The sequence below is a fragment of the Podarcis liolepis genome, assembly GCF_965112155.1.
Source record: "Podarcis liolepis genome assembly, chromosome: 17".
Lineage (NCBI taxonomy): Eukaryota > Metazoa > Chordata > Lepidosauria > Squamata > Lacertidae > Podarcis > Podarcis liolepis.
The window spans coordinates 40,519,400-40,545,618 of record NC_139571.1 but is presented as its reverse complement, the minus strand read 5'-3'; the positions used below and the strand labels follow the sequence as shown (position 1 = coordinate 40,545,618).

General features: G+C 44.9%; 2 protein-coding genes across 2 annotated transcripts; one reads left to right on the top strand and one right to left on the bottom strand.

Annotated features, from left to right (window-relative positions):
• Window positions 1–4,784: 4,784 nt before the first annotated feature.
• Window positions 4,785–18,252, top strand: MLF2 (myeloid leukemia factor 2). Its single transcript, XM_083482020.1, has 9 exons — window positions 4,785–6,839; window positions 8,426–8,498; window positions 8,614–8,740; window positions 10,958–10,993; window positions 12,512–12,565; window positions 13,489–13,614; window positions 14,918–15,077; window positions 15,613–15,852; window positions 17,591–18,252. Exons 2-8 carry the CDS (start codon window positions 8,449–8,451, stop codon window positions 15,789–15,791), a joined length of 732 nt encoding a protein of 243 aa, XP_083338146.1. The 5' UTR covers window positions 4,785–6,839; window positions 8,426–8,448; the 3' UTR covers window positions 15,792–15,852; window positions 17,591–18,252.
• A 132-nt stretch (window positions 18,253–18,384) lies between these two features.
• On the bottom strand, window positions 18,385–25,776 carry LOC310696462 (transcription factor HES-2-like). Its single transcript, XM_083482026.1, has 4 exons — window positions 25,598–25,776; window positions 21,317–21,412; window positions 20,063–20,144; window positions 18,385–19,934 (listed from the first exon to the last, which is right to left on the bottom strand). The coding sequence occupies exons 1-4, from the start codon at window positions 25,691–25,693 to the stop codon at window positions 19,519–19,521; spliced, it is 690 nt and encodes a 229-aa protein (XP_083338152.1). The 5' UTR covers window positions 25,694–25,776; the 3' UTR covers window positions 18,385–19,518.
• Window positions 25,777–26,219: the final 443 nt, after the last annotated feature.

Genomic DNA, 26,219 nt, shown 5'->3' with positions numbered 1-26,219 from the left:
TGATGATTTATGCTCATGATGGGGCAGCCATACCCGATCCCACTTGCAATACTATTTGTGCATGCAGTAGTTTCAAGGTGGACACACATGGCTTTATTTCCAATAGATGTGTGTGTCCAATACTTCCTGCTGAAATCCTGTATCTTTTTATAGCACACATGTTCCGGTGTGTGGGTGTATCTATAGGGCAAGCGTGCCGCTCCAGAAAGCAATAATAGAACAATAGGGAAGCATCACAGAAGAACTAATAAAATGGAACAATGTGTGGACGATCCAGTATAAATCTACCACTAACGCGCTGTTACTGTGCCTGTTAAATGTTGCAGAATGCGCCTGTAAAAAAAAAAACACCAGTCAGGAGGGACCCTAAATGATTTAAAAGGGGGAAAAATGGACAGGGTTATGGAATGAATTTGCTATTGTTGCAAGTCAGAAAAAAAAAGATCTCTGAATTTTGAAAAGTGGTCACCATGGGTTACAGCAGCAATTCCAATTTTGCAAAGATATTTAATTCTACATCAGTCAAATGATAAAAGAAATCTCCCCTGGGACTTATCCTGGCTTTTAATACACAGTGCTCAAGTGTGGCCACCTTTTCAAACAAGATATCAGTAAAATGCATTGAGGTTTAAAAGGCCAATAAAGGCTCAGCTGAATGTCTTTCTATACCAAATTAAAGGTAAAGGGACCCCTGACCATTAGGTCCAGTCGTGGCCGACTCTGGGGTTCTATACCAAATTGGTGGGCCCCAAAAGAGAAAATCAAGATACAGAAGAACACCTCAGAGCCTGAGGCTGGACTATTCCCTCCCCCACCACAGGGCCTTTCTATCACCATTAGGAAAGTGCATCATACATTCTTTTCCCTGTGGTTTAATTCCAAATCATGCAGACAAACATGGGTCACCTGGCTTCATATATTTGTGGGGCAGGTACAGGTGGGTTTGGGACAAAAGGTGGATGCAAGGTTGCTTGTGCTACTGCTTGCTATCCCTGTGAACAGTGCTATCCACATGCCAACAATCAGCAGATGGTCTCTGCTTGGAAAGTGTTGCACAAGGCCCTTTGCCGTTCCCACCTTTACCGGCCCCAGACCTGATGTCATATAGAAAGTCAAGTGTAGGACTGGTGGACATGATTTGGCCGAAATGGCCTCATGGATCAAGTGGGGAGGCTTAATTAGGCCCATGGAGTGGAAGATCTCTCCCTTGTGTTCGGGTGTGCTCAGGTGGGAGCAAACAGAAGTAGGGGTGCAATGTCTGAACTCAGTCACTGAACATCATCACACTTGTGTCATTGAATGATGCACTTAATGAGGTTCCACACCAGTAGTGACTGTATAAGGGGTTATGTTAACATATTGGATTTACTATGGTAAGGAGAAATCTGGATTAAATGTAAAAAGAAAAAGTATGGGCTGGCATTTTAATGATATTATTGTGCGGATGCTGCAAAAAACAAATGTATGAGCAGCGCTGATTCCACAATACACTGAAAGTGCCCTTAAATTATTTTAGGGTCATTTGTGGATTGCGTTACTGCCCTCCATTATAAAGTTCTATTTTATTAATTGTATTTTAATATCATAATTTATTATGTGCTGTTTTACATTGTTGTGAGCTGCCTTGGGGGCCTTTCTGAAAGATTTTTTTTAAAAAAAATAAGTAAGATGGAAGTTATGGCTGCTGATAGAAATCCATTCCAGTACAAATGGATTTTGAATGGATATTCCTACCTGGCTGGGAGTAAAGTCATTGTTTTGATGGATGGCCTTATGTTAAATTGGAAGCTCTTACATTAGCACACAAGGTTCCCAAAATTACATGCACATTTAGAAAGGGTAAGGTGCAGCATGCTGAAGTTTTAGACACGTGGGAGTAATCCACATTCAACTCAGAGGGACTATCTTACTAGTAGATACAATATTGCATTTTGGACTAGCAAAATGTGAATTAGCAAGTCTTCCTCGCAACTTTTGCATGAAATAGATAGAGTTTATGGGTCAAATTCATTTCTGATACAATGGTATGCATGCCTATCCAGAAGTAAGTTTAATTAAGTTCAAAGGGACTTGCTCCCAGGTGAGTGTGTGTTGGATTGCAGCCTGAGTAGACCAGTATAGGACTATGCTATAACAGATTTATTATGTCATGAGATCTCATGGACTAGAGAAGTCCATTTAATCAGAAGCATGAAGTGTTATTTTAGACATGGCCAAAGGAGTAGGGAATAAACAATGAAGACAACTGGTAATGAAGTGGGGGAAATGCAGTCTGTAAATTCTGTGCAAACTTTAAGATCTGCAATACACACTGCACTTTTTGTTGGTTCTTTTAATCCCTTTATGGGCAATTCATTTGTAATAGTGCAATTCTATATCTCCTCAGAAGTAAGTCTCCTTCATTTCTGTGGGGCCTATTCCTGCCAACTATTCTGACAGTAAGCAAAATATTGAGATTTGGTGATTCTGCTCTTTTATAATTTGGAAGCTTTAAGTCTCTCTCAGGCCTCCCTGTTTGCTCAGAAGTGTCCTAGTGAGTTTCCTTTTTCAAATCACTTCAGCTCATTCAGGGGGGGAAATGAGAAGTCTACCTCCTTACCTTCACTTTTTGTACTTCCCATTACTTTCATTCATTTCACACATTACTGAATGATAATTTAGAAGATCCAATCAGTGTACAACAACAATGCAAAAGAGATAAACTAGATCCAGAAGTCATTATCCAAAGTTAAACATTTGTATGTCCCATTGATGTCAGTGGGAGATATCTGAACCCTGAACTTAACTACCGGTATTTACTCAGCAGCAAGTTCTATTGAATTCAGTTTGGAGCCTATTGCCAAGAAATTGTGAACAGAATTGCAGCTTTAAGCACATGCTTAATTTTCCCACTGAAATCAGTGGTAGTTGAAAGCATTTGGCTGAATCATGTCCCAAAACTATAACAGAATCCCAAATTAATTAGGCAAAGCTGCTCTTTGTACTTATAAAAATTGTAGGTGTAGTTTGTAGTTTGTACTGTATTGGGAACATAGTGCAAAGGAAGGGTCAGTTTGACCCTTTCCTCTCCTTCCCCATTGCCTAACCTGCTATTAGCCTTGGAAGGGAAAACTCCATCAGAGCTAATGGAGCCTTCCCTTCTGGAGTTAACAGCAGGCACAGGGATTTTTTTTGTCAGGACGACAGCAGAGGAAGAAAGGGTTAAACCATTCCCTCATCAGGCTAAATATTCCCTACACCTCCTTTTTAAAAAAACCTATTGATGGGATGATTCCTAATGACACACCTGGCATCACATCTGGTTTTCCTCTTACAAAGATAATTAATAGGTGGAGCTGGTTAGGGCTCATCTCATACCCAGCATAATTCTTGGGCATTTCCACATGCTGCTGGATTACAACTCTCATCATCCGTGATCATGTTGGGTGGTGTTGATGGGAATTGGAGTTGTGTTTTAATGCTGTAATCTACCCTAGGACCTTAGGGTAAAGGCCAGGCAGGCAGGCAATCAATCAATGCAATGCCCATTATTATTATTATTATTATTATTATTATTATTATTATGCCACCCTGAGCATAAATATTAGAAACATTAAAAACTTCCTAATACAGGGCTGCCTTCAGATGTCTTCTAAATGCCAGCGAGTTACTTATCTCCTTGACATCTGACAGGAGGACGTTTCACAGGGTGGGTGTGACTACCAAGAAGGCCCTCTGCCTGGTTCCCTGTAACCTCACTTCTTGTAGGGAAGGAACCACCAGAAGACCCTTGGAGCTGGACTTCAGTGTCCAGGCAGAACGATGGGGATGTAGACGCTCCTTCAGGTACATTACTATTACTACTACTACTACTACTACTACTACTACTACTACTAAAACTTGCATATTGCCCTTCATATAGGGCCAAAGCCATTTAGGGCTTTAAAGGTCAGCACCAACACTTTGAATTATACTCAGAAATGTACTGGGAGCCAATGTAGATTTTATAGGACCAGTGTTATATGGTCCTGTTGGCCGCTCCCAGTCACCAATCTAGCAGCCACATTCTGGATTAGCTGTACAGTGGTGTCTCGCAAGACGAAAAGAATCCATTCTGTGATTCTCTTCGTCTAGAGGTTTTTTCGTCTTGCGAAGCAAGCCCATTGACGGATTAGCAGATTAGCGCTATTAGCAGCTTTTAGCGGCTTGTCTGCTGATCGGATCAGCTGATAAGCGGCTTAGCGGCTTAGAAAAAGGGGGGGGAACCAGCAGGAACTCGCAATACATTTTCGTCTTGCGAAGCAAGCCCATAGGAAATTCGTTTTGCGAAGCACCTCCAAAACGGAAAACCCTTTCGTCTAGCGAGTTTTCCGTCTTGCGAGGTATTCGTCTTGCGGGGCACCACTGTACTTTCTGCGTCACCTTCAAAGGTAGTCCCACCGTACAGCGCATTGCAGTACTCCAAGTGGGAGCTAACCAGAGCATGTTTCACTCTGGCGCGACAGTGTGCAGGCAGGTAGGGGACCACAGGTCTCACCTCTGACCTGGAGGAAGGTATATGGTGGGAGGCTTGCAGGATTCCAAAAAGCACAACACAGCGCCATCATGGGGTCTCTAGCCTGCAGCTCCCAGAATCCAGAGATGGGGAATCTGACAGAAAGAGGGTGGATTTGTACGTGAGCAAGCAAGATAATGTTTTTCATCCATTAAGATTACACTTAATAGGTTTCTCTCTGTCTTATTACATGTTTAAATGTCAAGTAAACTGAGGCCAAAATACCATTTCCCCTTGCATTTCCCCCCATGTTCCTCCAGTGTACCAATGTCCTTAATGCCCTGTAGTTATTTGCTGAGCTTTCTGTCTAAGACGCATATGTATGCATCTCATATTCAGATTAGGATAAAATTATCGCCACAATATTCACTACCTTTCAAATGTGCAAATCAGTGCTGTGTACTCAATTTTAATGTATGAGTAGAAACTGAACTGGTTAGTTCAGCTGGGTCAGACATTTAGCAGGCTGAAGTGGAATGAAATTACAGCAACTTTAGTCACAGCTGAATCCAAAACAAAACTGAGTCAAACACATCTAATGCATTAATTTCCTGAAATTTTGTCTCAACTAAACACGTGCACACACACATACACACTTCAAAGAAAGAGACAGAGAAAAAATTATCCAAATATTTTTGCTAGTTTTAATTAATGTTTTTTTCACCTTCCCTTTTTTCTGCTTTGTATTATGATAAAAAGTTCACAAGAGGAGGTTTTTGTATTTTCGTTTGTAATGTCCATCCTTTCTTCTCTCTTCCTCAGCCTCCTTCCCCTTTACACCTGTGTCCATGGGGCAACCCGGTGGAAGTCAGAAGTGCAGGAATATCACTTGTTTGATGAGCTTCTTTTCTGCCACGTCCTCTAGAGGTCAAAGGCAGCGACTCTGTTCCTCGACATTTGCAAAACCGAATTTGGGTACCTCGGACTGCTGCCTCTGTGGGCCGGTCCTCAAGATGCTATTTACCTATGCAGATTTCAAATGCGATGCATGGAGGCAAACGAATCGCGTGGGTGGGTCAAATCTGGGCTCGTGACACTGTCAACACATGCATTAAGGCTGTCAGTTCTGACAGCTGAAAGAGAACGGGAGACATTTGCCTTGGCTGTAATTAAGAACCATGGGATTTTTTTTTTAGAGTTGGAAAGGACTCTGAGCATCATCTAGTCCAACCCCCTTGCAATACAGGAATATGCAGCTGTCTCATACGGGGATCGAACCTGCAATCTTAAGTGTTATCAGCACCAGGCTCTTTAACCAACTGAGCTATGCGTGAACTTGCCTCTGTGTTTCCCGTTGATTTGAAATACTGCACACACCTGCTTTGAAACGCATTGCCTTCCACACAATTCCGTATGCACTCACGGCGTTCACACGTCCCAAGCAAGCAAGCAAGCGAGAGACTCAAGAGTACCTTAAAATGATTTACACGTGCGCTGGCTGGAACCCACAAAACCAGCTACAGGTTTATTGCTTTGCAGACCCGCTCAGCTGCCGTTCTGTGATGGTAGAGCGACCTCTACTGTTCACACGGGCGCGTTGCAGCTTCGGCGACTACTGGCAAGACCGGGGCATTCTCTCCCCATTCATATGAATGAAGTTGAAGCTGGACTGCAAGCAACCATTTCCTTGGCATCCAAAGAATTTATGTGGATGCATTTATTTTTTTAAATGTTCATTCGCTTGCATTGCAAGCCCCTCGGAATGATGCACTTTCCCTTGTTGCAATCCCAACAAACGACAGCCATGCGGGGAGGGGGGGATATTTGCAAGCCCTTGGCTATTGAACTGCAAGGCACAAAGACCCACCACCGTGCAGCGGGCTTCGCCCCAGATCCGGCTATGTAACTCCTTTCTCGAGGGTGGGGCTTTGAGGCTTTTGAGGGGGCGGGGTTTCTGACATCACATCCTGCTTGGGCCTTGTTGTGGGTTTTCTTTGAAAAGGGAAAATATCCTTTTGCTTGCAAAGGGGGATGCTAGCAGTATTTGTCTTTTGCTAAAAGAAGGTGGGGGGAAAGAGGGGTGCAAACTCGGGCGGCCTTGCTGGTGGCCCCGCGGGTGGCTTGCTTGGTGGCGGGGGTGGAGGATTTGGAACAAAGAAGCTTGTCTTCCCCCCCCCCCCAACACACCAGCCTATTTGCAACAAAGAATATCTAGTGGGGGGGAGGCAGGCAAGGCAGGAAGGAAGGAAGGAAGGGGGGGAAAAGGGATGCAACATTAATCTTCCCCTTTAGGACTCGTGGCTGGAATAAATTCCGGGAGAGCAAGAAGCAGGAGACGACAGCAACAAAGGAGCTGGCCAGAGATGTGAGCAGTCCCTTTGGGGAGTCTTCCGTGGGGCTTGCAAGGATGGAGAGGGAGGGAGGGAGGCAGGGCGGGCGAGAGTTGTCCTGACAGCTTGGGAAAGGAGATGGGGAGTTAGCTCACAAAGCTCAGCGCCCAGAACCTTCCCCCATCACCACTCCGGATTTTCGGCCTGGGGCATCTTGGAGACGCATACACCATCCGGAATTGGGAAAGGAAGGTGTTTTTGGAGAGAGAAGTTGGTCCTTGCCTCAGGCCTGCTTCTGTCCCTCTGCCTCCCTCTCTCTGTTTAGATTACAGGGGCAAGCAGGTGTTATTGATGATACTATGCACTGCAATAAGTGGATTTTGATGGGATTGCATTAATTGTACTCTTCTGTGCAAATAGTACTTTTTGCAGGTGTTGGTTCCTGATGTAAAAGAATAATTTGATGTGTTGTTGTGTTCTGTATTGCTAAACGTGTTAAGGGTGGGTTTATTTATTTTTTTGCATTTGTTTGCAGCTGACAAGAGTTGTGGTTGGAATTCAGAGTGGAGGAGTTTGTGGAAGGGGAGGGGGATAGTACTGGGCTACGTGAGCTCCACAGAGTTGCATCCGCACTGGGATAGGAGTTGTGTATTTGTAGAGTAAGCAGAAGGTCTAGGACCTGAGCACTGCATTTGGAGGTGATGCAACTGCGAAGAGATGATGGATTGGTGTGCAGCAGCCTGGGCAGGTTTTTCTCTGCTGTCCTTACATGCACTGTTTGTTCACTCTGCTATTTAAATAGTTGGATTCCTCACAGCTAGTGGGGGAGTGGGTGACCCTAGAGCCCTGTGCTTCTAGTGCAGGGACAACAAACATGATGTTTTGGACTACAACTCCCATCGTCCAGCTGGCTGGGTTGATGGGAGTTGTAGTCTAACATCTGGAGGGCACCTCTCCTTTATTAGTTCTAAAGATGAGGGGATTTTGGGCAAGTGCGTCTAGCTGTGCAGTGATGAGAAGAGTGACTATATACCTGCTAAGGTTCTCTCTCTTCTTCATGGTTGTTAAAAGGTGCAGAAGCCCTGTTGTCCCTTGCAATTGGTTACCCCAAAACTTATATACACACAGAGAGATTGTGAGTGAGTAGTTGCAGTTTATGTGTATGAGGGAGAACAAAGATTGGGTGGCTTAGTGCAAAGGTAATTTCTCAATACCTTTTGAGACCTATCAGGAGAGTAAAGAGCAGTGATGGGGTATGTTGTCTACTATGAATGAGGGCAGGCACATGTTCTTTACAATTCCTTATATTAATGGGGAAGGACTTGGGACTTGCATTGCATAACAACTTTAAAAATATACACAAACCCTTAACTAATGTCTAAAAATCATAGAGTGCCCTTTTAAAATGGGGCAGGTTATTGGGTTGCTTTTGTTTTTATTTTGGACTATGTGTTTTGTGTTTTTACATTGTGATTTTATCTTGTGAACCGCCCTGAGACTTGCGGGTATAGGGCAGTATATAAATTAATAATAATAATAATAAATAATATAGGACTGTATGCAAAGGGGGAGACTGGCCTTCATATAGATTCATATTCCTCTTTTGTTTCTGAATGAACAGCCCGCCCTGCATTTGAGGGAATTATGTTCCGGTTCATGAGAGATGGAGAGCCAGAGGACCCGATGTTTGTGATGTGAGTACTCCAGTTTTGCCTCCTGGAGGGAAGCAGTGGACAGAGGGGAGGGATAGGTTTGGTGTGAGCTGCTTCAATACCTAACTCCCTTGTGTCTCATCTCCTCTTCCTTCAGGGACCCTCTTGCCATCCACCACCAGCATGTGAACCGTGTGCTCTCAGGCGGCTTTGGTTATAGCCCCTTCCTCAGCATTGGCAACGGGACTGTCCCTGCGACACGCCAGACTAGCCGAAGAATGCAGGTAATGGAAATCTGGAGACTTTGACTGGGTCTGTTTTTTCCCCTTTGGTACAAATGCAAGTAAAGAAAAAGAGCCATATCCCTGTGCCATTTTTCTACCTAAATAATAATCAGCATTTTGAACATAGGAAACTATACTGAGTCAAGTTGTTGGTCTAACTAGCCTGATTTGGCTAGCAGTGGCTTTCCCAAAGTTTCAGGGAGAGATAACCTCCCTCACGTCTCTGCCTCTCAACTCGAGACTAGCAGAGATTTTCTGAAAAACATGTTGTGCCCACTGAGCTTCAGCCTTGATTTTTTTCCTCGCAGCTGTAGTATACAGGGTTGATGTTTCACCTTGCTTCCTGTTATGACCCCAGGGACATGTCTTGTAAGTCATAGCCTTATGAAGTCCATCAGTATGTCAGGTTCAGACCCTGAAACACAGGCCCAAAGGGGGGCTTGTGGGAGTGGTTGGGTACAGGAATACCAAAGAAAGATGTCAAAAACATCAGAATGACCAGTTCTAGTGCTTTATTAAAGAAAGGTGTTACAGCAAATTAGCCTGCCAGGTCTCCCAGCCTTTATAGACACGGGACCAACATGGCAGCAAGGAGATGGCTTGTCCACGCCCAAGAAACACTCATGCCTTCTTTATTCGCAAAGCAACATTCACCACTTGGGCCAGGACTTCCCTTCAGATGAGGGCATAGGTGGCAAATACCCAAATCTTACAGATAGTTCCCCGTTCTGGGCTCAGAGCCCAGCACCCCAAGCCCACAGATCAGGATAATGTCAAAGCAAGCCAATTGCCGTATTTTTCGCTCTATAAGACGCACCAGACCACAAGACGCACCTAGTTTTTGGAGGAGGGGAACAAGAAAAAAAAAATTCTGAATCTCAGAAGCCAGAACAGCAAGAGGGATCGCTGCGCAGTGAAAGCAGCGATCCCTCTTGCTGTTCTGGCTTCTGGGATAGCTGTGCAGCCTGCATTCGCTCCATAAGATGCACACACATTTCCCCTTACTTTTTAGGAGGGAAAAAGTGAGTCTTCTAGAGCAAAAAATACGGTAGCTTATAGCAACGCAAGTGAATAAAAACATATATGAGCTCATTGCTGCAACAACTACCAATTAATTGTGGGGTTATCTTGACTACCAAGATGGCATTTGCAGAGCTTTCGGAACAGTTCACCTTGGGTTCAACACAAGAGAGATCCCATTGAACACATCACAAATTTGTTTGGGCTTTCAGTATCCTTAGTAAGTTGGTGTTATCCACAAACCTGGTTAATTTATTGTCTCCATGGGTGAACTGATGAGAAAAATACTGTAAATAGCAGAACCAGAACAGAGTAGCCGAGGGTGGGCAAACAGTTCAGTTCCTCCAGCTTTTCCTCCTGCTCTCTGTTCTTCATTCAGTTGCCAGTTTATAAGAAACCAGGCAGTTTTACCACATGACTGATAAGGAGATTTAGGAGTATTTAGTGTGGGGGTGAGGAAACAAAGGCGCTCCAGATGTTATTGGACACTAACTTCCATCCGCTCTGCCTGCAGGGCCAGTGTTCAGGTATGATTCCCCAACCCTGCTAGCGAGATATTTTTCAAAAGCATTTTGCAAGTCCATCGGGTTTCCTCTTTAAAATGCCAAAGAATCTTTAAAGTGAAAAATGTTCACTTTCAAATATTTTTTTGTTGAAACAAGACTGGACATTTTCTTGGTCTTCGTTTAGCTCACCCACTTACACCTCTTCTTTTAATAGTCCTACGTTCTCCTCCTGGTTCGCTGCTGGATTAGGGTTTTTGTGTAGGGTTTGTTTGTTTGTTTGTTTGTTTAAATCTTCATTTGGGCATTGCTTCCAGTTCTTAAATGAAGCGTCCTTGCCTTTTATAATTATAATAATTATTTTTTTTACTTATTACTAACCTTTCTAATCTGTAGGATGTGTTTTATTTGGCTTTCTATTATATGACATTATATAACCTGCAAGCTTCTTAAAGAGATTTGACCTTGCTTTTAAATTTCTTCTTAAATGCTTGTTCCACTTTTGAGAGATTCTCTGTTTTGAAATTAAATTACTTGGATGATAGACTTGAGGAGCTGATGTCATGCCATAGCTCCCCCTCTTGAATCTCTTAACTGAGTGAGCCCCTTTTGTTATTCTAAGATGTGGGTAGGAGAGATGTTTATTACAGAAGGGTAGCTTGTCATTGTTCTTTATGCCTCTGTCCTTTTACAGGCAGGAACTGTTTCGCCCTTTGGGATGCTAGGAATGGTAAGCCCTGCTGTTCTTCTCCCCACACAAGCGTAGTTCTCTGAATCTTTTCCTCTGAGTAACATTCCAGATTTCTTCTGCTGCAGAGTGTAATCTCGAAATCATGAAAGCAATGATACTTGTAAATTCCTCGACAGAAAAGGAGAATGTGGAGGCTTACTCTGTTCTGATAGGAGAATTATAAAGGCCATGATAAAGGGGGGAAGGAATCCCCTTCTGCCTTTCAAGAGAAAAATAAAAAAAAGAAGTCAAAAGGGGAGAAAATTTTAAATAACAGATTAGAATTTTGCAGAATGGCTTTACCTGCATGTCACTGTAAGCCATAGGTAAGGTTTACTGTGGTTTAAAGGCTTTTTCTGCATGCTGGTGCATTAGAAGAAAATAAAATAATATAGAATCAGAGTTGGAAGGGAACATGTACTGATGTAGATTTAATTTAAATTTCCTACTCTAAAAATGGTGGCTTTCCCGATTCCTACCTTTGTATGCTTTTGTGTGTACGAAGTAACAACTTGTAACTTTAGCACTGTAAATATAGAACGGGTGTGTGTGGCAATGTTGTGTATTGATCAGAGTTTGGACTAGGTAGCCCTAGATTCAAATCAGTGTTCAGGCATGAGTGACCCTAAGCCACTCAGTCTCTGTCCTAATTTAGTAAATCTTTGTCTTAAATTAAACTGCGCGAACAGGAGGGATTGTGAGGACAAAAAGAGTACAGTGCCTTCAGTTTTACGGAGAAAAGGCTGTAGCTGGTAGTTGCTCTTGAGTGTAATCCAGAGTACAGTGGTGCCCCGCAAGACGAATGCCTCACAAGACGAAAAACTCGCTAGACGAAAGGGTTTTTCGGTTTTGCATTGCTTCGCTAGACGAATTTCCCTATGGGCTTGCTTCGCAAGACGAAAACGTCTTGCGCTTTTTTTAAAAAGCCGCTTGAAGAGGCGCAGTTGCGACGGACCGTGCTTCGCAAGACGAAAAACATCGCAAGACGAAAAGACTCGCGGAACGAATTCTTTTTGTCTTGCGAGGCACCACTGTATGTCCCTTGGGTTTCGGGCAGAGGTGGGGAGCTGGATCTCACCAGGGGGGCAGATCCTTTTATCGACACACCCCTTTGCACAGTAGGCAGCATTCCAGCCATGCAAAAGCCAGAGGTTTCTACATGCATGCACATCCACAATCACACTCAAATCAGGAAAGCAAAAGGCATTGGCATAGCTCAAAGGCAAAAGTCCTCTGTGAGGGTGCAGGCCAGGCCTGTGAGTCCTGTAGCCCAAAGAGAGAAGTTCCCCATTCCTGATTTGGGGCATAGTCACCCTTGAAGCGGTACTATGCACTCAAGAGGGTCTGGCAACAGTCTAGACTTAGTCAGCGGTGGCAGTCCTTGATATTTGCAGGTGTTCATGTAAACAATAAAAAAGGAGTAGAAACTCTGTTCATTCTATCTGAGCATCATTTGTGCCTTCATTGACTGATCACTCTCCCCAAACCTCAGCTCTTTTCCTATACTCTTTCCTTCAGGCAGGTGGTTTTATGGACATGTTCGGAATGATGAACGATATGATTGGGAACATGGTAAGACCCCCTGTGTGCATTCCTGTTGCATGGTATGAACCCTGTGTTTGCATCTTTCCGTTCAGTTGCACCACGGTCATCCCCGACAACTGATCCCATGACAGAAGTGACACAGCTGGGTTTGTGATGCGCTTCTGCATGACATCCGCTGCACGGCTTGGGTGACTTTTAGACGTGGCTGTGACTTTGCTGCCCCGGAAGACAGATTCTTGCTTATGCCCAGGGCTCTGTGTACATGGCAATTCTAATGTAGAGTGCCGTGCGCACACCTACCCCTGCGAAAAATGCAAATCAGAGCGTAATATTGGGAACAGAATTCTTGAGGATCTTGGTTATCACTGTGAGAAGATATGCTTGAAATCAATACCTGCTGGAATCTCAGCCGAACTGGTAGTTGAATAAAATTTCCAGCTGCTGGATTCCAGTGCCCTGCCTAGATCATTATCCCGCCTTCCCTGACACACAAACCCAGAGTAGATTTTGCAAAGTGGCAACAGCTGCAGAGTAAGACTCATAAAAAAATTCTATAAATTTCTGGCCTAGTTTATACAAGTTACAGAACTCCGATTGCTTGTAAGCAGAATTTTATTTCTTTAAATTTTTATTCCCTGATGTAGGGTGCACACAGCCCTCTTGAGGCCTTTGTGGGTAAAGTGGTGGGAAATCAGCTTTTAAGCATGTGCAAAGTTAGTTAATATTTTCTCCTGGTTCCAAACAAGTTGTACCCCATTCTTGCTCCTTGAATAGTGTAGGAGGGGAGATACCCCCTTTCAATACATTTTTCAAAACGTCAAGAAAAACCCAGAAAGTCAAAGGAGGGGAGACTTGTTTGCAGAAATGGTGGTTTTCATTCTGTAGTTGCAAGAGTTCTGTGGATGGCTCCAGTAAGGCTGCTCACCTTCTCTGATCTTTTGCGTGTCCAGGAGCACATGACTAGTGGTTCCAACTGCCAGACGTTTACCTCTTCAACTGTCATATCCTACTCGAATCTGGGGGAGGGCCCCAAAGTCTATCAGGAGACCTCGGAGACACGCTCTGCACCTGGTGGGGTAAGAGACTGTTTTCTTCTTCTAGAATTTTCAACAAGTCCATGGATTCCTGGTCCCACCAGGTGTATAGGCATTGTTATAAGAAAAAAAACTGCTCCTTCTCCCTTATGGAGTACCGAAGAGCCTGTATAGAGTCCTTATGTAGGTTCTCTATCGGTAGGAGAAACTAACAGAGGCCAACCAGAGAATACTGAGAAGCAAAGCAGCTAGTAAGCCTGATCTTTATTAAACTGTTGCAACAGAGTCCTCACTCACCACATGCAGGAGGGAGGAGGAACCCAGAACAGTGGTGCGCAAGCCCATATATACTTTTGAAATTGCCACCCTGTAGCTCAAGGTCACTCCCTAATACAGTGGTGCCCCGCAAGACGAATGCCTCGCAAGACGGAAAACTCACTAGACGAAAGAGTTTTCCGTTTTGGAGGTGCTTCGCAAAACAAATCTCCTATGGGCTTGCTTCGCAAGACAAAAATGTCTTGCGAGTTCCTGCAGGGTTTTTCTTCTCCCCCCCACCCTTTTTCTAAGCTGCTAAGCCGCTTATCAGCTGATCCGATAAGCCGCTAAAAGCCGCTAATAGCACTAATCCGCTAATCCGTCAATGGGCTTGCTTCGCAAGACGAAAAAACCGCTAGACGAAGAGAATCACAGAACGGATTCTTTTCGTCTTGCAAGGCACCACTGTACATCATACATACATCACTGGAGGGGTGGTCTACAGCACAATCTTGTCTGGCAGGAAACCTGTTGATGGGTTTACCAGGAGAGCCTGGCCATTATTTTGTGATGATATATAATTAATTCCTGAGTCCAGGCCACAGGCTCACCCTATTGATACCCAAATGTGCCCTTAAGGCAAGATTTGTGAGCACAGAGACACTGGGGAGGCTTTTCCCATTTCCATCCAAACGCAGAGGAATATTTGAGGTCACAGAAAGAGTCAATGGCTTTAGGACTGCTTTCCTGTACTGTTTCAGACATGTGGTTTATATATTTATGTATGTGTTTGCCTGGTACATTTATGAACATTTATTTTATATCTTAGACCTTATAATTCTCATAACAGCATGAATGCAGACTGGGTGTGCTGAGGGTCAACATACAAGATTCGAAATCTCTGGTGGGTTTATGTTTTCCGGTGCAGGATGAATTCTTATGTAGGGCCAACAGATTTGATGAACTAAAATTACCTGCTGTGAAATTTGAGGCAAACTACTTGGCTTCCGTTTGGGAAGATCCAGGGAGTTAAAAGGCTAGCTAAATAGTTCCACAACCCCAAATTGCAACTTTGTTCTCTTGTCCTTAGATCCGGGAGACCAGGCGGACGGTGCGAGACTCTGACAGCGGTCTGGAGCAGATGTCTATCGGACACCACATCCGGGAACGCGCGCACATCATGCAGCGCTCGCGCAATCACCGCACGGGTGACCAGGAGGAGAGGCAAGACTACATCAACCTGGATGAGAGTGAGTGTTTCCCTCTGGCTCCTCCCCTTCCTTGAGATGGTCTGCTCAGCCTCACCCTCCCACTCAGTGACCTCCTCTCCCCCGTTCCCATTTTCAGTATGTTTTGAATTGTGCTCCCAGTACGTTTCCGAGCACAATTCAAAGTGTTGGTGCTGACCTTTAAAGCCCTAAACGGCCTCGGCCCAGTATATCTGAAGGAGCCAGTATATCTGAAGGAGCGTCTCCACCCCCATCGTTCTGCCCGGACACTGAGGTCCAGCACCGAGGGCCTTCTGGCGGTTCCCTCACTGTTAGAAGCCAAGTTACAGGGGCCTTCTCGGTAGTGGCGCCCTCCCTGTGGAACGCCCTCCCACCAGATGTCAAAGAGAACAACAACTACCAGACTTTTAGAAGACATCTGAAGGCAGCCCTGTTTAGGGAAGCTTTTAATGTTTGATGTATTAGTGTTTTAATATTTTCTTGGAAGCCGCCCAGAGTGGTTGGGGAAGCCCAGCCAGATGGGCGGGGTATAAATAATAAATTATTATTATTGCAGGTGATGCCGCTGCGTTTGACGACGAATGGAGGCGCGAAACATCCCGCTTCCGGACGCAAAGAGGGCTGGAATACCGGCGCCACGAGGGAAGCAATGGCCGCCGGGCCGAAGGGGCCCGCCTTGCTATTCAGGGACCTGAAGATTCTCCAACCAGACAGTCGCGCCGGTACGACTGGTGAACCCAGAGCAGACTTAAGGGGGGTGTGATGCGGTCACCCCCAAATCTACCTTCATGCTCTTGTAAGTCTTAACTGTTGCCCTTCGCATGCATGCTGTGCCCCAGGGTATATGCCTGCCCAGCTTCTCAGTTGGGGTACAACCTGGCAAACCTGACTACTTTTTCAGTGCAGCATTGGGCCTGTGACTTACCTCTGTGCCCAGCAGTGGTCACCTTCATTTTTTTTAGTACTTTTTAAAACACACACACACACACTGGCATATACAGGAAAACAGCATGCACATGTGCCTGGCTAGGCCTTAAAGTTGGTGATATTTACAGAGCATGAGAGGACGTTAAGGTGCAGCAGGCTGCCACAAGTAGGGCATAGGAGGGAGTCATGGATAAGAAGAAACCTGAGCTTTCTGGAAGGAGGGTTGTTGCTCTTCCATGTGTCGGAAGCAGAGGCTTCTGGGAATTACAGAGAATGAGGAGTGGTTGACGGGGGATTATTTTGATAAAATCTAATAAAACGCTTCGAAACAAAGCAGGGTATATGATTCATCTGGTGGCTCCTGGTGCAATTCTGTTTCTGAAAAGAAGCCTGATAGAGCTTTGTCGTTACCTTTATGGGAGGCCGTCAGGGAGCTGCCCTGAGTCTTGAGCAAAGGCAGTTTGCAGGGCGGAAAGTTAGTCCAAGGCACTTTGCAGCCCTGGAAGTAGGTCCCAGAGGTTCCATGCTTTTTCCAGTCAGGATCTCATTGTGGAGAGAATCAACAGCTAATGCTTGTGCTTCCACAAGAATCGCGTATTGCACCATCTTTTCAAAAGTAATCTCTTATTCTGCTGGGCTGCTCGTCTTCCCAAAGGCAAACTTGGCTGCAGCCACGATTGTTGGTAACATAAGGAAGGGAGGAATCTAAGGGCACCATCACATCATCAGATTGCAGCCACACTTCAAAATAAATCCAAGCCTGTTTCAATGAGGTTTATTTCAAAGTGAATGAATTTATTGCCTTGGTTTGAAATGGGGCAACTGCCATCACTTCTCTTCCGGAAGCTTTGGAATGATTGCTTTTAGAGGCTTGTCTTGCAAAGAGAATTCCCTTCTCACACAACCACAGTTGAGAGCAAGGGAGGCTGTAGTATGGAAATGATGTAAGTTAGGCTTAGGGGAAAGCAGATGTTGTTAAAGACTCCAGCTCCCATTATCCCTGATCACTGGCCATGCTGGCTGGGGATGATGGGAGCTGGGGGTCCAGAAAAATCTGGAGGACCACAAAATAGTCATCCCTGGCCTGAGCCATGAGCAAGGTACACATACCATGCCAGGAACTAGGCACCTGAGCTGCTTTAAAAAAAAGAAGAAGCAAACTTGGGTTTCGTTTCTGCTGATAGTTTTGATTGAATGAAAGCAAATTCTCATTTGGCGCAAGTGGCTAAAGATGCTTTAACAGTGTTCAGAGCTAGAGGTTGACTTACAGAGGTGGTACATTTCAGATTAGCAGCTGGGAAATTCCATGGCTCCATTCAAAAAGAAGAAAAAAGTCGGGGGGGGGGAGTTCTAGCCTACAGTCTCTCTGAGAGGCCAGGTTTTTGTGTGAGCAGGAGCTTTTCTATAGAGAGGAAAATTCCACTGTGTGAGCCCCCAATCTAAAATTGAACAGCCCTGAAACAAATTGATCATCCCCGTGAGATCTCAGCCATGGGGGGTTTTGCACTGAGTTTCCTGTTTTTCTCGCTCGCTGTTCCTTCTGCATTTCCCTTCTGTTCCCTTTCTGATTTCTATTTCTCTTCTTCTCCTCCCACCCTCTTGCTCAGGTACAGACAGTGAAACTCTGATGGCGAAGCCCCTACGAAACATCACTTGGACCTTCCTCAAGTTGAATACTAGCCCTCCTGCCCCTCTTTTAAGATATAAATTAAGTGACTAACTCTCTCTTCACAGCTGTACTCCTTGCATAGAGCAGGTGGCCAAGGGGAATGGGAGGGACCTTGTCCATGAATGAGTGACACATCAATTTTACTTCGTTCTTTTTCCTCTTAACTCCCCCCTGCCCTTCACTGAGCTACCCAATCCCTCCCCTTAGTGTTTTTTGGAGGGGCGCAGGAGTGGTCTCCCTCAGTTTTTGCCACCCCCTCTATTTCCTGCTCCAAGTTTGGCTGGTTCCGAAGTTTGTATTTAATCTACCCACCCACCTCAAGTGGCAACCAAGTAAGGAAACCTGTTGACCTGCTATTAGTTTCAAGCACTTGGAAAAATAACCTTTAGTCGCCTTTGCTCTCGGCCTGCCTCCCTGCCTGCCTGCCCTGGAAATGGGGTATGTATGAAAGGGTGGAAGGGATCAGGTGAGGTGTGGACAAACAAAACAGGCCCTACCTCTCTGCCCCAATCCAGTCAGCTCCCCATCTTATAAAATTTGATTTCGTGAAACTTGTAACTAGATGTTTACTGAGTTGAATAAAGAAATGGAACCTGTAAAGCAAGTGGAGTCAGCCTCTATCTCCCATCTTTGCGTCTCTTGAGTTCTCAAGGGATACAGGGCCGCTTGTTGGCTTTGTGTGACACTATTCTTTGAACACCTGGCCTCAAAAGTCTGCATTTCCTCTTATGAATCAGTCAGTTTGACAAGCTGTGCGTATGGCTAGTTTTATTAAAAACCTTTACCCTTTCTTCCCGGTGCGTGTGACTGCAAGATGGAATCCTTGACAGAACAAGAGTAGCACTAAATCTCCGGGCCCTGAAGTTGTAATCTTGATCAGAATGAAAATGGCCTGTTTTCCTTCTCCTTCAGACTGGCAGCTCTTGTGAGGAATACTTAATATTCTGCCTGGACATTGCTAAATGCTGGAGGGTTAAGTTATTTACAACTATTGCTTTAAAATGGATCTCTTAAAATACATCAAGTGTCCCTCTGTCATATTCAGCATTATACCAACGAAACATGGAATTAGCTCTGGCAGATTAGGCAGGCAACCAAACATATTCTACTGTGTTAATAATTGCACGTAGCAAGCAAGCCTCAGACAGCATTGCCAATGGATCCTTCCAATCTAGGTCCAGTGTTCACAGCATGTCCATCGTTTGCCGTAGCGCTTAATGACTCTACTGAGAAGTAGGGCTTGCCTCTGTGTATTCATCTTACTTGCCCTAAGCTGCTGTAGGTAACTGAGCTGCAGATTTCAGAGGCTCATTAGATGGCAAAATGTCCGTCTGAGACAAAGGTGAGTTCATATTTGGAGCTGAAACCTTTTGCTGAAGCCTTCAGTGTCACAGTTCAGAAAGCCATCTCGTTTTGGGAAGGCAATTATGCTTTGTTTCATACTTCTTCTACCCCAGTTGGATGTCTTGAGTGAGGCCAAACCTCTTTATTGAGCAAGTGTGTGTTATTTGATTTTGAAACTAAGTGGTCTGCATAAAATAATATAAAAACATTCATTTAAAAATAGAAACTTTAGAACAGCAGACAATAAAACAATCAATATACAGTCAAACCTTGGATCCTGAACACCTCCATTTTAGAATGTTTCTGCTCCCGAACACCGAAAACCTGGAAGCAAATGCTCCGGTTTTCAAATGTTTTTCGGAAGCCAAATGTCCGATGTGGCTTCCTCTTGAGTGCAGGAAGCTCCTGCAACCAATCGAAAGGGCTTCCGGAATGGATTACATTCAACAACCGAGGTTAGTCTGTATAGATTAAAAAACAAATGTCCACAACAAATTACAAGTCACTTTTCCGGAACGTCATTCACCACGGTCTCCACACGTGGGTGGTTGTCGCAAGCAAGGCTGGCTGAATCCAAGGTTTCTGTAGCTGGGGCAATAGCGTAGAAGCTGAATACTGCAACCAAGACCCAACCGTGAGAGTGCAGGAGTCTGAATCCAAAGGAGGAGGCCCTGCAGGCATTAGAGGAGTTGCCCACAGAAAGGAAGGTTGGTGGGAGGGGAGAGTGTCTGCCTTGCCTTGTTGCCAGGCCTTGAGGGCTGGTGTAATGGTAGACCCGGGCCCTGAAATCCTTTCCAAATGTTGCAGGATCTGAGATTTCATCTCCTGTGCCGAAGAGGAGCCAGCTGAGTTAAGGAAGGTACAGATGGTATTGACGCAGTGGCAGTAACCAGAGACAAAATCTTGACTGTCTTGTGGAATGGAAGCAGCAACTGCACCTGGAGAGGAGAGGAAAGTTAAGAACAGGTGCTTCCCTGGCAGACAATAAGCAGCGGCCTGAGTGCTGGCTCTCAGCATCTTTTACATGGCCTTGCGGAAAGAAGGGCTCAGGAAAAATACTTCTAACCTTGCTTCTTCAGCCTGCGCAGCTGCTGCACCGTCGTCTCCAGAATCTCAGCCTTCTCCAAACGTGATAAGGCTCTGGCGTTCTGTGGAGGATAAAACACAACAGCCCAAAACACATCATCTTTTTAAAAAGTCCTATCTACCTTGAGCTCTGGGAAGGGTTCAAAAGTGAATTCATTGCACACAGAACTTACTGCGCTGCATTGGTTCCCTGTTCTTGGCACAGAAATGGATCGGTTAAGCCCCAGCTGTGCAGCACAGCTTTCCATTTAAAAAGCAGGGGAAAGATATGTCCAAATTCTGCAACTTTACATAATCTTTATTATTTGCAACATTTAGAGAGGAAGCAAGGAGTTATGCTGAGTGCTTGGCTCTTGCATAACTGATTATTACTCGGCTATCTTCTTGTCTTCTGAAGATTTCAGAGGTAGCCCACACACTTTCAAGCACCCACACAGCCCTGCCCTTTCCTGGAGGTTATGGGCTGTGAACTTTCTATGTTTCTAGTTTACACTAGTTTGTCTAACAGTAGTAGTAATAATATAATAATAATAATAAATTTTATTTATACCCCGGCCAGAGCCGGGCTCAGGGCAGCTAACACCAATACAATTTCAGTAAAAACATAAAACACCACCAATTTAAAATACAGGTTAAAATGCAATTTAAAATGCAGCCTCATTTTAAAAGTCAAAACCATAAGGGGACGGAAGCATAGGGGTCAGACTGAGTCCAAACCAAAGGCCAGGAGGAACAGCTCTGTCTTGCAGGCCCTGCAGAAAGATGTCAAGTCTCGCAGGGCCCTAGTCTCTTGTGACAGAGCATTCCACCAAGTTGGGGCCAGTACTGAAAAGGCCCTGGCCCTAGTTGAGACCAACCTAACCACCTTGCGACTTGGGACCTCCAAAATGTCATTTGTAGACCTTAAGGTCCTCCGCGGGGCATTCCAGGAGAGGCGGTCCCGTAGGTGCGAGGGTCCTAGGCCGCATAGAGCTTTAAAGGTCAAAAGCAGCACCTTAAACCTGACCCTGTACTCCACCGGTACAGGAGATTGATACGAAATTCTTGCAAGGGATCACCCAAATTGTATTTAAAACGCTTTTGTTGCCACAGACGATTGCGGCTAAACTTTTGGATTGTGCAGAGGGGAGGGTGTTGCTCTTGCAAATACCAGCGCCTCTCAAATCTAAGAAACCGAGTTACGTTTTGGCCACATGGGCAGGTTGTTTCTGAAAAGACTGAACTCTCCACTTACCTGTTGATCAGGGAGCTGCTGTAGGAGCTTCCGCAGCTGCTCTAGGCTTGCATTAATGCGGGCCCTGCGGCGTTTTTCGATCAGTGGCTTGATGGACTGGCAGAAGCGAGTGGGGAGAAAAACAAAACTTATCAGAGAACTGAAAGGCAACAAATCTAGGGTATGCCCTGCGCTATGTGTTGGATTAACAACTGGAGACAATCCCTTAATTGAGAACGGAGACCATGAACTCCTGAGCCTAGCCACACCTATGTCCCCCACACCTGCCCGCCCCTTGTCCCTCAGAAACAGTACTTCGGTCTTGTCAGGATTCAACCCCCACCTCCCCCAAAGTTAAATTGTGGAGAATTCCCTCTATCCTAGGCCAAAGTGTGAGGAGAGGTTACTCCTCAGAGTCAGGGCTTTTTCCCCAGCTGAACTTGCCAGAATTCAGTTCTGGCACCTCTCAAGTGGGCGCCATTGCCATTATAAGAGAACAAGGGAGGCGTTCATGGTGAACTCTGGCACCTCTTTTTCTAGAAAAATCATCATCATAAACCTTCATTACGGTCCAGAGACCCAACAAATCGTTACAAAGCAATACACAATTCATACAGCCTGTTGTTGTTTAGTCGTTTAGTCGTGTCCGACTCTTCATGACTCCATGGACCAGAGCACGCCAGGCACTCCTGTCTTCCACTGCCTCCCGCAGTTTGGTCAGACTCATGTTTGTAGCTTCGAGAACACTGTCCAACCATCTCGTCCTCTGTCGTCCCCTTCTCCTTGTGCCCTCCATCTTTCACAACATCAGGGTCTTTTCCAGGGAGTCTTCTCTTCTCGTGAGGTGGCCAAAGTATTGGAGCCTCAGTTTCAGGATCTGTCCTTCCTGTGAGCACTCAGGGCTGATTTCCTTAAGAATGGAGAGGTTGGATCTTCTTGCAGTCCATGGGGCTCTCAAGAGTCTCCTCCAGCACCATAATTCAAAAGCATCCATTCTTTGGCGATCAGCCTTCTTGATGGTCCAGCTCTCACTTCCATACATCACTACTGGGAAAACCATAGCTTTAAACTATACAGACCTTTGTTGGCAAGGTGATGTCTCTGCTTTTTAAGATGCTGTCTAGGTTTGCCATCGCCTTTCTCCCAAGGAGAAGGCGTGGGGTGGGGTGGGGTGAGCCAGGAGACCCATGGTAATATAAAGCTGCTGTGTTGACCTGCAGGGTAAATGTACCCTGAGCATATGATCTGCCCATTAATTTATTTTTGGTATTAAAAACGAGTTCACAGCCCAAGAAAGATGTAAAGGTATTTCTGTATGCCACAACTGCTGCTCAAATTTTAATAGCCCAAAAGTGGAGAACACAAGAATTACCAACTGTGGAAGAATGGCAGATGAAGATGATGGACTTTATGGAGCTAGCTGAACTCACTGGGAGAATCTGCGACCAGAAAGAAGAGGAATATCAAGAAGATTGGAAGAAATTTAAAGACTATTTGAATAAAGATTGTAATATTAAAGACTAGAAGTTACTTGAAAGTACTAAATAGGCCTAGGTTTAAATTAGAATTTAATTAAATAAATGAGATATAGAATGTTAAGAAAAGTTAAGAAATTTGATTATAATTGGAATATTGTTTTTGAATAATGATATTGGGAAACTGCTACATTTAGTTACAAGGAAATTCAGATGGAAGAGATTAGAGGAAGTCAAGTAATAAATTTATGAGGTTGGAAGTTTAATTAATTTTTATTGTTTATGTGTTTGTGGTTATATTTTTTGTTATTCTTCTTCTTTTTAATTGGTTTTATAGTACCGTATGTGCTGTTTTTGTATGAAACTTAATATTATTGGGGGGAAATAAAAAAATAAAAATGAGTTCACAGTCCTTTCACACAGCAGTTCAACAACCTAGTTTCCTCTTGCTTTCTTCCTTTCAACAACCTACATTGCTGAACCACCCAGAGAAGAGAACCTAATCCACCTTGCCTGCCTTGCAAAACTGAAGTGGATTTGTATCCACTCTGTGCCACAGCTGCTTGTCTTTACTGTATAATTTTGAATTTTGGAGCCGGGGAAAACACACAGGTGCAAATGCTCTGAGCTGATGCCATTACCAGCACAGACTTAATTGTACAGTGTGTCCTCAGAACACAATTCCAAGCCTGTTTACTCAGAAACAAATCCCCTGAAATTCAATGGATCTGTCCCCCACCTCCCATATTGCTTGGAAAGCCTGTTGAATGGCTTTGATAAGACCCTCCCTTCCCCGTATCCCCAAATAATCTGCCATCTGTCCCTCACCACTCCAGATTATCCACCCAGCACACCAACAAAGCTAATCATTTCTCAGTAGCAATGTTAAAAGGTTTGGGGAGGAGGAGGGGAGTCTGCAAGACTGATGGCAACAACAGAGAAGCTATTTTCATATCGATCATTAATTTCTGCAAATGTGCTTGCTTGGCATTGGCTTTCCTGGCGGTGTCCAGCCTCACACTTGGTGCAAGATGGCCATGGTGGCTCACAGGTGAGGAAAAAGGACTACAGAGAGAGGCAGTGTGGTATAGTGGTTGGATCGTTGGTCTAAGACCTGGGAAACAGGGTCTCGAGTCCCCCACTCACACATAAAAGATAAAAATGGGGAGGAGTCCACAGGCACATACCTCCACATGTGGTGGGAGTGCCCCAAAATCCAACTATTCTGGACAACAGCCACACGAGAAATATGTAAAATAACTAAGCAAGTATTAGAAATCACCCCAGAATTGGCCCTACTAAACATCTTCCAAGAAAACAATGTCCATTTAGACCACAAAGAACTCATAACCCACCTACTTTCAGCAGCCAGAAACACCATAACCAAGACACTGGAGAGATCTGTCAGGAGTAAGCATGGACCAATGGTACCAAATAGTATGGGAAACAGCCTTACAAGAAAAACTAACCAATAAACTGAAACTGACACAGGGTCAAACAGAAGAAGACGCCTTTACCCCAGTATGGTTCCCCTTTATCACATACACAGCCCAACAAGACAATGACAATAATCCACCAACAGCATACAAATCAATATGGCTAACCTGATCCAAAACACCCACCCACCCCACTCACACATGAAAACAAAGACCACCACAGCCAACCACAAATGAACAACCACACCCTGGGCCAACCCCAACCTCTCTCACCACCAAAGGAACACAAGTGAACAGAACAAGCAACGCTGACACCAAACCCTACATACATTAAGCATAATAGAAACATTGCCACCTGGCCCCAACCCCAACCCCAGCCATCTCCCCACCCCCTCCCCCCCTTCCCCCCCCTCCCCCTAATGTCTCAACAAATGAAGCGGATTTGTAAAAATGTTACATGGAAAAAATACGAGAGAAATTACACTTGCTTCTGTAAAACAAGAAAATCTTTAATAATAATAAAATTAAATCTGTCAAGATTAAAAAAAATTGGGGAGGAGAACTAGGTGTAGCATCTTGGAGGAGAAACGCAACAAAGCCCAGGTGCTCAGCGGCAGCTGCCATCCCAGGTCCCTGAGTGAAAAGTCCTAGAAGTTCACCTGCATGTGTTGTTCACTTGTGTTCCTTTGGTGGTGAGAGGTTGGGGTTGGCCTAGGGTGTGATTGTTTGCTTGTGATTGGCTGTGGTGATCTTTGTTTTCGTGGGTGGGTGGGTGTTTTGGATCAGGTTAGCCCTATTGATTTGTATGCTGTTGGTGGATTTTTGTCACTGTCCTGTTGGGCTGTGTGTGTGTGATAAAGGGGAGCCATACCGGGGTGAAGGCGTCTTCTTCTGTTTGTCCCCGTGCCAGTTTCAGTTTATTAGTTAGTTTTTCTAGTAGGGCTGTTTCCCATACTATTTGGTACCATTGGTCCATGCTTACAACACAAGCAACGCTGACACCAAACTCTATATACATTAAACATAATAGAAACACCGCCACCCGACCCCACCCCTATCCATCTTCCCTCTCTCCACCCCCTTTCTTTTTTCTTTTTTCTTTTCTTCTCCCCCTAATGCCTCAACAAATGAAACGGATTTGTAAAAATGTTACATGGAAAAAAAATACGAGGCACTACACTTCTGTAAAACAAGAAAATCCTGAATAAAATATATATTAAAAAAATAAAAAATAAAAAAATTAAAAAGAAGTTCACCTGCAGTCAGTCCGGGGCTCAGGTGCAGCCCTGGTTGAATGCTACCTCTTTGGCGCACGTTTCAGGGCAAAACGGGACTTTGCTCTGTTAGATGCTCAACCGGCGGAAGGAGATGAAACATCTCTGCTTCCTTACCTTTCGGTAGAGGCTGTTGGGATGCTTCGGTTTCCTTGCAGAGCCTCCGCTTTTGCCCAGACCCTTGGACTCTGCCTGGCCCGCTGCCAGCTCCATGGCCCTGTCTTCTGGAGACTGCGCGAAGCAAGAGCAAGGTTGGCTTTTCCGTTTTGTTTCTAATTGGCTCCATGCGCGGTTTTCATTCCTCTTAAGTAAAAGGGATTCACGCCTCCTCCTTCCCAAGGTGTCAGCGGCTCCTCCTCTGGTCGGTGGAAAGGCTCCCACCTGCCTTAGCAGATGCTCCAGCCCCTCCCTCTCTTCTACACACACACAAACACACACCTCAAAACCCCACAAAAGGACTGCAAAACTTTGGCACCGGTTTGGAGTGAACCAGACAGTGTTGGATTTCTGGGTGTTAACTATGAACCCCGGTTTGATGTACCAATTCTCAGTTTGGGGAGCTGTGCAAAAGAAGGGGTTGACGCTACAAAACTTTGCCACTGGTTTGGAAGGGTTTGCAATTTCAGGGTTTGTAGTTAATGAAGCTGTTGTGCTTCTATCCAGCTGAAGATGCTGGTGCAACCTCCCCCCACCTGGTGCTCCCAGGTGTTTTGCGTTATTCCCATCTGCCCCAGGCAGC

Coding starts and splice junctions, on each gene's coding strand:
- MLF2 (XM_083482020.1), top strand. CDS start 8,449: ATGTTCCGGTTCATGAGAGATGGAGAGCCAGAGGACCCGATGTTTGTG. Junction 10,994..12,511: donor CCTTTGGGATGCTAGGAATG/GTAAGCCCTGCT, acceptor TCTTTCCTTCAG/GCAGGTGGTTTTATGGACAT. Junction 13,615..14,917: donor CACGCTCTGCACCTGGTGGG/GTAAGAGACTGT, acceptor TCTTGTCCTTAG/ATCCGGGAGACCAGGCGGAC.
- LOC310696462 (XM_083482026.1), bottom strand. CDS start 25,693: ATGGAGCTGGCAGCGGGCCAGGCAGAGTCCAAGGGTCTGGGCAAAAGC. Junction 20,145..21,316: donor AGCAGCTCCCTGATCAACAG/GTAAGTGGAGAG, acceptor TATCCTCCACAG/AACGCCAGAGCCTTATCACG. Junction 19,935..20,062: donor GCGCAGGCTGAAGAAGCAAG/GTTAGAAGTATT, acceptor TCTCCTCTCCAG/GTGCAGTTGCTGCTTCCATT.